This window comes from Pipistrellus hanaki (assembly GCF_964339955.1).
Source record: "Pipistrellus hanaki genome assembly, chromosome: 1".
In the NCBI taxonomy this organism is placed as follows: Eukaryota; Metazoa; Chordata; class Mammalia; order Chiroptera; family Vespertilionidae; genus Pipistrellus; species Pipistrellus hanaki.
Genome location: NC_140503.1, coordinates 162,280,404 through 162,293,944, shown reverse-complemented (window position 1 = coordinate 162,293,944; position 13,541 = coordinate 162,280,404). Strand labels below are relative to the sequence as shown.

General features: G+C 39.5%; 1 protein-coding gene across 2 annotated transcripts in view; it reads right to left on the bottom strand.

Annotated features, from left to right (window-relative positions):
* The window catches only part of RASGEF1B (RasGEF domain family member 1B), a 507,219-nt gene that overhangs the window by 140,148 nt on the left and 353,530 nt on the right, over nucleotides 1-13,541 (bottom strand). For both annotated transcript variants that reach the window (XM_084882776.1, XM_084882775.1), the window contains exon 4: nucleotides 3,979-4,062. In XM_084882776.1, coding sequence (XP_084738902.1) covers nucleotides 3,979-4,062 — 84 coding nt within the window. The remainder of the gene's footprint in view (nucleotides 1-3,978; nucleotides 4,063-13,541) is intronic.

The following is a 13,541-nucleotide window of genomic DNA, read 5'->3' as shown; positions in this document are numbered from 1 at the left end:
AGTTATAACATTATGGGATTTGGGGGAATATGTTAATTTTGAGTTTTCATCACACAATATTTACTAGCTGCAAAATTAAGGAGGATGAAGCCGCCTGGTCATCCCCTGGAGATCCCAAGATACGTATTTTTAACATTTGCATTCTTATTTACATAAATTTGTATGCTCCATTCAAAAGGTTCTGACTCCAATTATGCAAAATAAAACACATAACTCCTCTTGACTCAAGGGTGGAAATCCACATATTCCAGTCATTCATTGCTTGGCCCAATGATTTCCCTGGCTTCCCCTCTTTGCTCCAAGAAGTTTCTCCCCTTTAGTCTTATCATAACCATAACCATTAATTTTAAAAAGTTATGGCTTAGTGGTAAGACTGGAATTAGCTCCAAATATACTTTTTCCTATTATGAGCTAACTTTGGAATCTTCTGTTTTCCTGCCGGGGGTTTTCACACCTTTCGCGCCCCCATGGCACGGAAACACTATTCCCTGGTTCAGTTTGCGGCACCATCATTTGGGCGATAGAAATCACATCTGGGTCCAGCTTGCAGCCTTTCACCCAACAGAAAGCTTCTTGACAGTGAGAAAGAGAGTTTGAATTCTACGCAGATTAATTACAGGTTTCAATTATCCACCCCAAACGCTGCCTTCCATTGACCCCTGTAATTAAAGCTTGACTTTGCTTACATTTTCAGCATCATTTTTCCTCTCCAGGTGGAGAGATAACAGCTGATTGAAAAGTGAGTTCATTTGTGTATTTTAAGCAAGAGTATTAAGCCCAGGAGCCAGAGCTGTGGGGAGGAAAGGGAGCAAGAAAATCCTCTGGGAGCAGTCCCACTCAGCCCAAGACAGTCCTGGTGTCACTCACAGACACCTACTGCTAGCTCTGCCCTGGCAGGCGAGAGAGAGCTGAGAATCCACAGCAAATATCACTAAATCCAGGAATGGTCATATTGCATAGAAGTGCCTTCTGCTCTCTGAAAAGCATTCTAAAACCCTCTTCCTACCCTTCTTACACTGCTGTTATTGTTTCTGATCAGGTCTAGAAGAACATAGCATAAAAATCAGGGCTGTCTATTGAATGAAAATAAAGTTTAGTCAAAAGAGACCCTCTGGGGTTCATTGACTTCTGACCTCAGCCTTTGAAATGGCTTCTTTCTGTTCTGACAAAGTAGTGGTCCATTTAGAATCTATATAAACAAAATCAAGAAAGGTGGGTCTGGGGAGGGGGGGCGGGGGGACAGGGCGAAGGCAAGAGTGTGATTGTCAGAGCGGTTGCCACCACACTTTGTGATGTTCAGGGCGTGTTTTGATTACTTGTTGTTTTAATCTTTGGGCCAAATGATACTGCTCTTGCTTGAACTGCAGTCAGCAGAGGGGAAGTGCAGACCTCATAGAAACTCCGTCCCCAGCTTGGGCCGCTCCCCTGCTCTGCCTGCAACATGTCAGCAGTGCTGACAGCACTGCCAGGAGGCTTCCTGTGTAGCCGGGACCTCACACTCTGGAGACAGCTGCCTTGTGGGACTTGCCACCAAGGCAAATTCACAGGAATTGCAGGAAAAGCAGATACATTTTCTTTAGAAAACGGCAAAAACTCTGATTCTGCCCACATGTATCTCTAAGTTGGAGAGAAAGCCCTATTGAAAGAATTGTTTGTTTTTGACTTGTCTCTCCAGTGACTATGTTTCATCCTAGTGGCTGGACTGTGTGGTCTAGAGATGCAGGACTGCAGCAAGGGACAGGAAAGTGTGAGTATCCCAAGCGGACTGTGGTCCTTCGGTTGAGGTGTGAGGTGGAAAGTGTCCTTGATATACCGGCCAGAGTTTTACTTCTTTTTCTCACATAGGACACCGCCTTCTGTAGCTCCCATTTCTTGAGATAGGCAAATGGAAGGTGTGTTTCCTCTAAGCTGACTATGTGTATTGCATTTCATTTATTTATTCATTAAGTTCATTTGCACAATGTGTTAAGTTCTTGATACACAGTGAACAAAATACGTTAAAAAAAAAAAATCCTTGTTCTGCCGGACCTCAGTGGCTCAGTGGTTGAAAGTGGACCTATGAACCAGGTTACCTTTCGATCTCCCCATCCCTCTCAGTCAGGGTACATAAAAATACCTGTTCTTGTTCATTTATATTAAATTATTTAATCCTAATGATAGTCCCAGGAGGCAGGTAATATTATGATATTTTTTTCTTTTTGTACAGTAACTTGCTCAAAGTCACATAGCCAGTAAGTGATAGAACTGGGATTTGACCCCAGGCAGGCTGGCTCCAGAGAGCCCATACTCTTATCATGTGGCTCTACACTCCATGGTGGGGCTCAGGGACATGATTTTAAGTTCAGGACAATAGCAGTTCAGGGGGGAAAAACCATACTTTCTCCTCTAAAGGCATCTCCCACAAAATAGTTTAAATAACTAATCTGTCTAAAAGAGGTAGTATTGTGGATGGATTTCAAACTAATATATGGAAGAGGAACAGAATATAACACCTCAAAATAAGTCACTTTGGGATAAGAATTGTTTTGAGATGAAAGTGAAACAGCACACAAATCATATTAACCAGCTTAAAACTGGCTCTGATCCCTTAAAACAGATTGGTGATTAATTCAATCTGAGCTATTATACAGAGACAGCACTGTGTACATGCCACCCCTGTCCTCAGAATGAACCAGAACGAAGAATCTTGAGTCTATAGAATTCAAGTAATAGAAGTTTGTCCATTGGAGCCTTCTACCAAGCAAGAGTTCCTTCAATGAGGAAGATCTGGTTCATGGATCAAATATGGATAAGTCAAAACACTGACCAATCAAACTCTGCCAGACTGGAATTCCTTTGTGCTTTCTCTTGCCCCTCACCCTATACATAATTGGTCAAGTTCCAAAACCCTCCAATCAAAACTTACCCCATCAACATTTCCTCATATTTCCCTATTCTCCCCTAAACCTTAAAACTTGTCCAGACCCCCTGATGTGGGAGATATATTCCAATGGCATCTCCTGTCTTCTCTGAATTGACTTGGCATTAAATAAATCACTCTTTCTTTACTCTAAGAACAGTATCATAATTTTGGCTCCTATGTGCATACTGGAGTGGCCCTTCTTGGTAACAAAGGCAACTGAGAAACAGCAGAAGCAGGAAAAGCTCTCTGCTCTCCCCATTCTGTCTAAAATCAGAGCAAGCATTTCCCTTTATAAAGGTAACATAAATTTGTAGCAGTATCTTCCTTCCTTATACCAAGAGGATGAGGACTCTTGACCACCAGAGATGACTCTTACCAATAGAAAAGGCACCAACCTGAGTCTGTGTAACAAACCTTATTAAATAATTCATCTTCCATGAACTTCCCCCATATATTCATCTTCTCACCATGTAATGGCTCAGGAAGTCTCAAACCTATTTTCTTTCTCTTGTCACTTCTCCACAGCTTTATCACTCTTTGTTAAAATGGCAGATAAGTCTCAAATATAACTACTTCTTCAGGTCTTCGCTCCTTTTCTATAAAGGCCTCCTTATTCACAGTAATAAGCCTTTTCTCCCACTTACCTGTCTTTTTGTTTTTTTAGATTAATTTGCATTGCTGCAAGTACCGAACTTAAGAGAGTAGAGGAAAATGGTTTTCTCCTCCTCTCCAATGTAAATGACTAAAAGTACCCTCTTTCCTTCTAATAAGTTTTGACAAACAGGGGAAGTTAAATCAAGAAGCTGAGAAACCAGGACAATAAGGGAATTTGGGAGGATACCATCAGGATGGATGTGGAAGCAAAAGCAGAGATAAGGGAATCTCAGATCCACATTTTCTCTGCTCAACATTTTGTACTGGGCAAGTGCCACAAAGGCCAACCAAATAATTTAGATTTTACCAGCCACTTTTATAAGATCCACTTGATTATATCTCCCAAATAGCTGAAGACAAAAAGAAATAATGGCTAATAGGCTAAAATCATACTGTTCAACAAGAAATGGATTCATTCTTACTGTGCCAATTGGCTTCTCAATCAGAGGGCTTGTAAAGCAGACTGGGGTTATGCTGCTGTACATCGAAGGTTTCCATTGCTGTTCCTATAAGAAAGGAAATAGAGATTTGTAGCTGGCTTTCCTGCTGCAGGGAGCCATTTCCTTGTTTCTCACAATAGTGCCTCCAGCACTTAAACTTAATAGTTCATTTTAAATACCTGAGTCAACACTTTTACACAGGCATCTTCAGTTTGCAGTTTGTGCAAACTCAACCTTGTGCAGGGACATATTACAAAATGATTGATGACCTTTTTGAAGGAAGTAATTCACAAATGTTGACATAAATGCAGAATATTTTCAGTTTAATCTGTTCTATCTTCATAGAACATAGATCAGACTATGTGAATCCTTTTTTAAAAATAACTTTACTAATATCTCACTGCATAAAAACAATGATCACAATTAACTTCTGATTTTCAATATTTGAATCTATGTGGAATACAGGCTGTCCTTGGGTTACATCAGACTTGACATAAGTCGTTTCATGGTTATGTCACCATCTCCCATCTACATTAATAAAAGAGTAAGATACAAATTGACCATACCTTCACAGTGCTCACCAGCCAATCAAGAGTGAGTATGTAAATTAACCCAACAAAGATAGCAGGTTAATTTGCATACACAGGCACTGAGTGACTAGGGACAGTGCACCATGGCAATGTCACAGGCTTTCTACACTGTCCCAGTCACTCCAAGCCTCTGGGCCAGCATGGAAAGGTGGAAAAGTGGCTCCAGGCTAGAGCAAAAAGGTGGCTCTGACTGGAGCAAAGGCGGTGCCAGCAGCCAAGGGAAGGAAGGCCCATTCTTGCATGAATCTTCATGCATCAGGCCTCTAATTTATTTATTTTAAAAAAAAAAAAAAGTTCCATCATTTCAACATATGTACATATGTGCTTTATGTTTTTTGTTATTTATCACAAGTAAAGGTCAGGAATTACTATCTTTCATTTAATTTTTTTACTGTTTCACTGCTGTGCATGTGCTCCATGTGAATGACATAGGTACTTATGTAGGTGGGTTCCGACTTAAGGCCAAAATCGCGTTACATTATGCAGTAGGAATGGATCTCAAACATAACCTGAGGATCTACTATATAATTCAAAAGTTCTCTACTGGCTTTTCAGAACCTTGAAAAAATATGGACCTTTTGTGCTTCTGCTCCAACTCTGTCCCACAATTTAATCCAAACCTCAAGCCATATCTTGTCAATGTGTGTATTTTAACAGACTCCAGTCTGTGTGGTTTTGTTGGTTTGTTTTTCTTTTTCTCTGTTCCTGACTCCTAAAATATTCTTTCCTCAGTATTTTCATATGATTACTTACCTATGCTATGAAGCCCAGCTCAGATTCCGTAAAAAAAAAATATATATATATTTCACTATTTTCCTCAATTTCTAAATAGTCAGAATAACTTTCTTTCTACCACAGGATCCAGGTACTATTATTAGAGTATCCTGCTGGGCACCAAGGACAGGACTCATGTCTTATATATTTTTGTATCCTTCATTATACAACACACATCTTACACATTGCTGTGGTCTAAATGTTCATGTCCCCACAGAGTCTGCAGGTTGAAATCTTAATCTCCAAGGTGATGGTATTAGGAGGTAAGGCCTTTGAGAAGTGATTAGGTCATGATGCAGAGCCCTGGTGACTGGGATTAATGTCTTTATGAAAGAGGTCTCAGAGAGTGTGTTTGCCCCCTTTCCTATGTGAGGATACAATGAGAAGTTGGCAACCTGGAAAAGTTGGCACCTTGACCATACTGGCACCCTGACCTCAGATTTCCAGCCTCCAGAATTGTAAGAAATAAATTTATGTTGTTTATAAGCTACGCAGTCTGGGATATTTTGTTATAGCAGCCAAAACAAACTAAGACCTACTTGCAGGTGCTTTCTGTTAGAGGACTCTTTCCTTTTGTCAGCTGAATACTTCTTTGTATAGTCACTAATTTCCAAACACCTTACCAGATCCAGCTCTCTTCGACCCTCGGCTCTCCTTCTCACTATACACATTTTTCACTGTCCTTCAGTCTTATTAGAGGAGACATCAAGATGCTTGTTATAGGAAAAATAATTTAACTGTAGGTATAATAACCCCCTAAAATGAAAATGACCTTTAAAAATGAATCCACTACTATTGACCCATCCTCGCCTCCTGCTGTCCATTAATTGGCTGTTTCTTGAGTGAAAAAGAAAATTTTTCAGTAGTCTTAGAAAAGGAATAGAGAATGACCCTCTGGAATCTCTACCCCTGCTGTTACTAATTATTTTAACCTGGGCAAATTACTTGTACTTTCCACCTGGGTGGCCCAGCCTGTAAATGTGTTTTGTGTTATTTACACACATCTCACAGGGTATTTTGAGACTAATTGTGAAGATATCTCTGACCTAGAAAGGCAAAGCATTATTCCTGGGGAAGAGGCCCTGCAGTTTACCCTCAGGAGAGGCCATTCAAACTTCTGATTTCTTCTCCTGAAAGCAAGGGGGTATGGCTAGATTCTGAGCAATGTGGATTTCTATCCATTAGGAGTTAAACTGAGACCAGCAACTCATTTCACAGGTCATGTTCCAGCCATCAAAGTTTAATTACTATCAAACTCCACTGGCTCGGGCCCTTCATATATTAGTGAATACAGGAATAAATGTTCCAAAGGATCCAGTTACCAAATCCCACCTTTCTGAGATAAAAAGACATTGAATGGCACCAGGGTAAAGGCCTAAGCAGATCAACTTGAGACTACAACTTTTTTTTTTTAATGAAAATAACAGGTTCCGTTTTGATGAGTAGGACACATGATTCTGTTTCAAGGAAGTCAATCTGCAGACACAGTAGATGAATCTGAAGAACTCTGCCCTTCACACTGAGACTGGCCCAGTTACTATGGCAACACATAACTAGTTTTCTTAGGTTGTTGTGCAGCCTGATTTTTCTTTTGGTTAAAGATTCTCTTGATACTATTTGCCCTGGGTGTTCTTAAGACTAAAACAATCCAGCAGTTGCAAAACATGGATTTCTCATCTAGAAATTATTTGCTTGGGGGTAAAATATGTGGTGATTCTGGGCCATACATAAAGGGAAAAGTCTGCAAAAATGGGTTCAAAGGCAAAACAGCGGGTAGTGAGGGACATATAATTATTACTAAATAGGGCTTCCCCTTCCCTATCTCCTTTCCTCATTTCAGGCTTTGCACAAAGGGTTTTGCTGCTGTTATTTAGATGGTTGAGTGGATAGTGGCTGGTGTTAGACACTGCACACATAGCTCACTGTTTGCTGAGTGTGGGTGCTGAGGAAGGACTTGGACAAAGTGGAATAACAGAGAATGAGAGAAAAGGCAAGTCAGCCATCCTGAGAAGCTACAGAGCTGCTCAGAGATCTCCACATCAAAGGTACCTGGTGTTAGTTTTCTAAGACCGGATTCCTAAAAGGAGACCAAAGAAGTGGTTAAAGACTTGAACTGTAATTGCAGCCTTCAGTATTTATTTTGGTGCCTGAAATATAAGGTCAACTCCTGGTGCACAGGAATAATCTAGAATTCTTATAAGGACGAATGGCTGCAGGGGTCATTTGACGGTTCAGCTGGTTGACTGAGCAGTGGAATCTATCCAGGGGGCATCTTCATAGGGGCGCATCACTGGGCAGCTCATACATTCCTAGTAACTCTGATAGAAAGAATATGTTCTCTCTTAGAAATCTTCATTTTATACTCCATAGAAAACACAGACATCAACTTCCCACCTATCCCTCTCCATACCTAGGATCAGTGTGTTCTGTTTTGAAATGAAAGCAAATTCTACTTTAAAGATTGTTATCCCTCTACCCAAACTCAGCCTGTTTATCCGTTATTTCTCCAGAGCAAAGATAACTGCACCTTGCCTCTGTAGAGCCCTTTTCAAGAACTGCTGACACGGCACTTTAGTTGCCCCTCATAAAAACCACAAGCTATTTCTGGGTCCTAGGATGTTGAAGGATATTTCAAACATCCAGTGGGAACTGAGGAAAGAGAAAATTCCTGAAAAAGAAGGTGGCATAGATTGTTGCCATTGCTCTGGTCCCTGTTCTCTCTGCCCCACCCCCAACCTATTGACTGAAGCCAACCAACAGGGTTTGGGATTTGCCCCACCCATCCCAGCTGGTGTTCATGCCTTGCTAGGGTCAAACACACAGACGCAGAGGTGAGGTGGCCTTGGGAAGGGAGGAGAGCTGGGTGGAGGGCCATTAAATGTTGACTCACTCGGGCTTGGCCAGACTTCCTCCCTTTTTCCACACTCCAGTACAATTTTGGTGAACTTAAGTAAACTGTGCATACTGCTAAGCATCCCAACTTCCTTTTGGTTTTTATCACGAACCCACACCAGCTCCGATATATGAAAATCTCTTTCCCTCCACACTCAAAAGCAGAGAGCAGGTCACAGGGAAGAGCATACTTATAAGCATTTCAGTGTTTAAGTTTTCTGGGCAGAATCCTGTGAGAACCTGGACTGCTTCTACATTCTCCAGCATCTCTCTTGGTACCGATTTCCCCTTAAATGCCCCGCTAAATATGTGCATTTAAATTTCCATTGCTTGGACGTTTTACATGCTGCTGTTTAAAATGTCCCTTGTGCTCTCTCCTTCCTTCTCTCTGTTTTATGCATCTTCAGTGCCACCTGCCCACATACCACAAAGCTATGATTACAAAGTACATTTAAAAAAGTGCTTTCAAGATACAGCAAATTAAAGGGACTTCTGCAAGGAGGAACATTCCCTTCCCCATACTCTCCTGTCTCCGAGTTTCCTGCCTGCCTTTATCCAAATGCATGCATATTTGGGTATAACACAACTTTGTACCTCACTCTTATACTCCTTAATACCACGTGACATACTTTCTCTGTTGTCACATGATCTTTGGATTTATAATATATAATCACTACATAATGTTCCATCAACAGAATAGAGTATAATGTTTGATATCTTGATAGATAGTTGAGATTGGTTTCATTTTTTTCTTCCTAAATTTTTTTGAAATTTAAAAAACAGTTTTACTGATACAATTCACATACCATACAATTCACCCATTTGAAGTACACAATTCAGTGTTTCTTTTATACTCATGTGGGGGTGTGGTCATCAAGTACAATGTAATTGTAGAATATTTTTGTCCTCTGCCAAAAGGGACATTTCCCTATTGGCAGTCACTCACTACCTCTCCTGTTTCCTTCCCCAGCTCTAGGCAACCATTAGTCTACTTTCTATCTATATCTTTTGCCCATTCTGGAAATTTTATATAAGTGGAATCATATACCATGTGGTCTTTTATGACTTTCATTTGGTATAATTATTTTCAAAGTTCATCCATGATGTAGCATGTATCATTACTTTATCCTTTTTGTTGCCAAAAATATTCCATTGAATGGATATACCAACACTTTATTTATATATTCATCCATTTAAGTTATTTCTACTTGGGGACTATTATGAATGAGGCACCTATGAGCATTCATGTATAAGTTTTTTGGTGGGATGTATGTTTTCATTTCTCTTGGTTAGACATAGGAGTGGAAATGCTATATCATAAGGTAATCATATGTTTCATATTTTAAAGAACTACCAAACTGTTTTCCCTGTAATTAACACCTGGAGAAATATACTTGTTTGTCTTTTTTATCATTTCTTTTTAAAAATATTTTTATTGATTTGAGAGAGAGGAAGGGAGGGGGATAGAAAGAAATATCGATGAGAGAGAAACATTGATTGTCTGCCTCCTACATGCCCCCTACTGAGGATCCCAGGCATGTGTCCTGACCAGGAATGGAACAGCAATCTCTTGGAGTATGGGACGATACTCAACCAACTAATCCACACCAGCCAGGTATACTTTCTTGTCTTCTGAATAATTTATTTGGAATATATTTCTAGTAGTAGGGTTCCTGTGCAGAAGATAATGGACAATTTTATGGCTCTTGTTATTTACTATCTAATTATTGTTTTTCAAAAGGATTGGACTGGCTTTCATAGCTACCACTCACATGTATGTACACACACTTGACTCATTTTTTTTTTCACAGCAAACTCATGAGGAAGATGCCACAATTAACCTCAGATTTATAGATGAAAAACTAAGGGCCACAGAGGTTAAGTAACTCAGTGTCAGATGACCAGTCAAAGCTATACAACACCCTTTTTATGGGCTTTATTGACTTAAAGTGTCTGTACTCAATGTGCCCCTGGTTTTAATGAGTAATTGCTGACTATGGCTTTGTCCTGTAATTTCTTCATTGGTGTCACAGTGAGACAATAGCTTGGAGTCAGAGACATAAGATCAAATTTTGGCCACATGACTTGTTGGCTTTGAGATCACTTGTAAGCTGTTGAATCTTGCTAAGCCTCAGTTTCCCCAAAGGTAAAACAGGCATCACAAGCTAATCTGGAGGATTAAAATTTGGCACAGCCAAATAAACTTACATCATAAGCACTAATATAATGTTTTGTTAATGACAAATGTTTTATTACTATGAAATAGGCATCTATGAATCTCTATTATAATTTAATAAATAGATTTCTTCCCCTACTGTCAATCAAAAAGTCATCTTCTAAGTACTATCACTTACCTCTGTAAGAACTTTGTAAGAATTTATATATAAAAACATCAATAAGAAATGTAAGATTTATAAAAATGTTTCAATAAAAATGTAACAATTATAGATTATAACAATTATAAGAGGTATAAATAGATTTTTAGACATTTATTGCATATATTTAAATAAGTATATTTAATTTTTAAGTTAAAAATATTCAAAATATTATAAATCATAATTATACATTTTAATTTACTTAAAATAAGTAAATATTTAAAACATTTTAAAAGAGTAATTATAAGTTAATAAAATAAACATAGGCTCATAAAAGTAAATGCTTTTAAAATAAATACATGTCTGACTCTGAGAACCTTGTAAATAAAAATTAGTGATATAGTGGAAAGAGCCCTGGCCTTCTATTCTGAAAACTTGAATTTGAGAATACCTTCAATACCTACTTGATATATGACCTTTTTGGGGTTCCATTTATTTTAACACTTAAAAATATATAGTGTGCAATATGCTTTATTTTAGAAGATCCAATAAGGCATTGTATCTGAAACCACTAAATCAAGAATACATAAATATTATATATCTCTTTGGACCATCAAAACCAAGACATGGCCAAGTTATACAACACAATGGTCCATTCACATGTATGATATGAACCTTACATTCTTCAGAAGTTCAGAAAAGAAATTGAATATGGGAAGTCATATATTCAAACATGAGAATATATCGCATAGGAGAAAAAATAGTTCTCCACAGTTCTCATATGTCAAAGGAGGTGAACTTCATACACAAAATGATGCCACAAGTATGGGCTCTAAGAAATCCAAACTTAGAGTGATCACAATGGAACTTCAATAAGAGGGAGGAGGGAGCCACGGTGCTATGACCTACTCCTCTGCAAATGAGGGCAGCACATTTAGGGAAATGTGTCCATGAGTAAGAGGCATGTTATGGACGGAATTGTGTCCTCCCAAAATTCATGTGTTAAATTCTTAACTTCCAGTACCTCAGAATGTGACTGTACTTAAAAGTAGTGTCTTTAAAGAGGTGACTGAGTTGAAATGAGTTCATTAGGATGGGGCTTTAATCTAAATGACTGAGGAGCTTAAGCAGAGGAAATATATATATATTGACATACACAAAAGGAAGATCATGTAAAGATACAGGGAGCAGACCGCCATCTATAAGCTAAGGAGAGGTCTCTAGAGAACCAAATACTGTTGACTTCTAACCTCCAGAACTCTGAGGAAATAAATTTCCATTGTTCAAGCCACCCAGTCTGTGGTACTTGGTTATAGCAGCCCTGGAAAATTAATACAAGGCATTCTAGCCCTTCTGCTACATTGCTAGTCCAGATTATCAGGTATTAGCCTATCTGTCCTGGTTTATAACAAAAGCAGCCTAGTTACTGAGCAAAAAAGATTACCAATATCAGGGGAAAGAGATTTTAAAATAAAAGCCATTTGGGGCCCTAACTGGTTTGGCTCAGTGGATAGAGCGTTGGCCTGCAGACTGAAGGGTCCCAGGTTCGATTCCGGTCAAGGTCCATTCACATGTTGGCCTTCTATTCTGAAAACTTGAATTTGAGAATACCTTCAATACCTACTTGATATATGACCTCTTTGGGGTTCCATTTATTTTAGCACTTAAAAATATATAGTGTGCAATATGCTTTATTTTAGAAGATCCAATAAGGCACAGGATTCTTTTGTACCTTGATTGTGGTCCCATCCCCAGTGGGAGGAGTATAGGAGGCAGCTGATCGATGTTTCTTTCTCATTGATGTTTCTAACTCTCTATTCCTCTCTCTTCCTCTCCGTAAAAAGTCAGTAATATATATATCTCCAAAATTTCCATATGAATTGGAGAGAGGGCACTGCAGTGACAGGGGACAAAGCAGATGCAGGAGTTTGAATGGGTGGCATTCTGTTTATCAGTACTGAGCACGCCCTGGGAATACTCAGGTGAATAAGAGGGCGTCTTACCCTCAAAGAGTGCCCCCCAAGTCTACTGGGAGAGAGAGGTAAACAAATAATATTCAAAAGGAGAGTTGCATATTGAAGACACAGGTATGAAGAAGGTGCAATGGGAGCATACGGAAGAGCATCCAGCCCCAGCCAGGAGAGGAGTTCCTGTGGCTAGGGACTTCCAGAAGGGGCTGGTACAGAAGCTGAGTATAGGACAGAACAAAAGTTAGATAGACAAAGAAGTGGTGTGGGACCAGGAGGGTAGGGGAGAACCTGGGGATATGAAAAGAAGTTTATGGTGTTTCAGGAAGAGAAAATATCATGAGTGCAAGTGGTATGAAATAAAAGACATGTTAAATTTTTATGTGAGCCACCAATAAGTTGGTGCTGTGATATCTTAAAGAGTGAGACAGAGGTGCTGAGAGATGGTGCAGGAAAGGTGGGCAGGAAGCACAGGATTCTTTTGTAACAGTGTTTGAATGGGTTACTTGGTCATGAGACAGGAGTATGCATTTGAAAGGAGGAAAGACTGTAAGCGAGGGAGCCAGTGAGGCCGCTGTTGTCACCACGAGAGACGAGCTAATGATTGAAAAATCTGGAACAGGAAAGTAGCAGAAGGACTAGAGACAGGAAAGACTCAAGAAATAGGTGGGAATTAAAATCATCAGAACTTACACATTGCTTGGAAGATGAGGTTGAGCTAGGAAGGATCATTGGCAGGTTTCTAGGGAGCAAGGAAGTGGAGATGAGAAGTAAGAACTCTTGATAGGGTTCCAAGAGAAAGGAAGAACATGGTGAGGGTGCAGGTGAGGTACACAGAGGGAGACTCTGTTTGCATCACTGTATGCGTGAGGCACTAAAAGATGCAAAGAGGATTCGCCACTTTGGAGCTCTGACTTTCAACATATTGGTCTTCGATGTAAATTTGTATAATAATCCCACTTTATCCATAGTTTCCCTTTTTGTGGTTTTTAGTTACCCACAGCTAA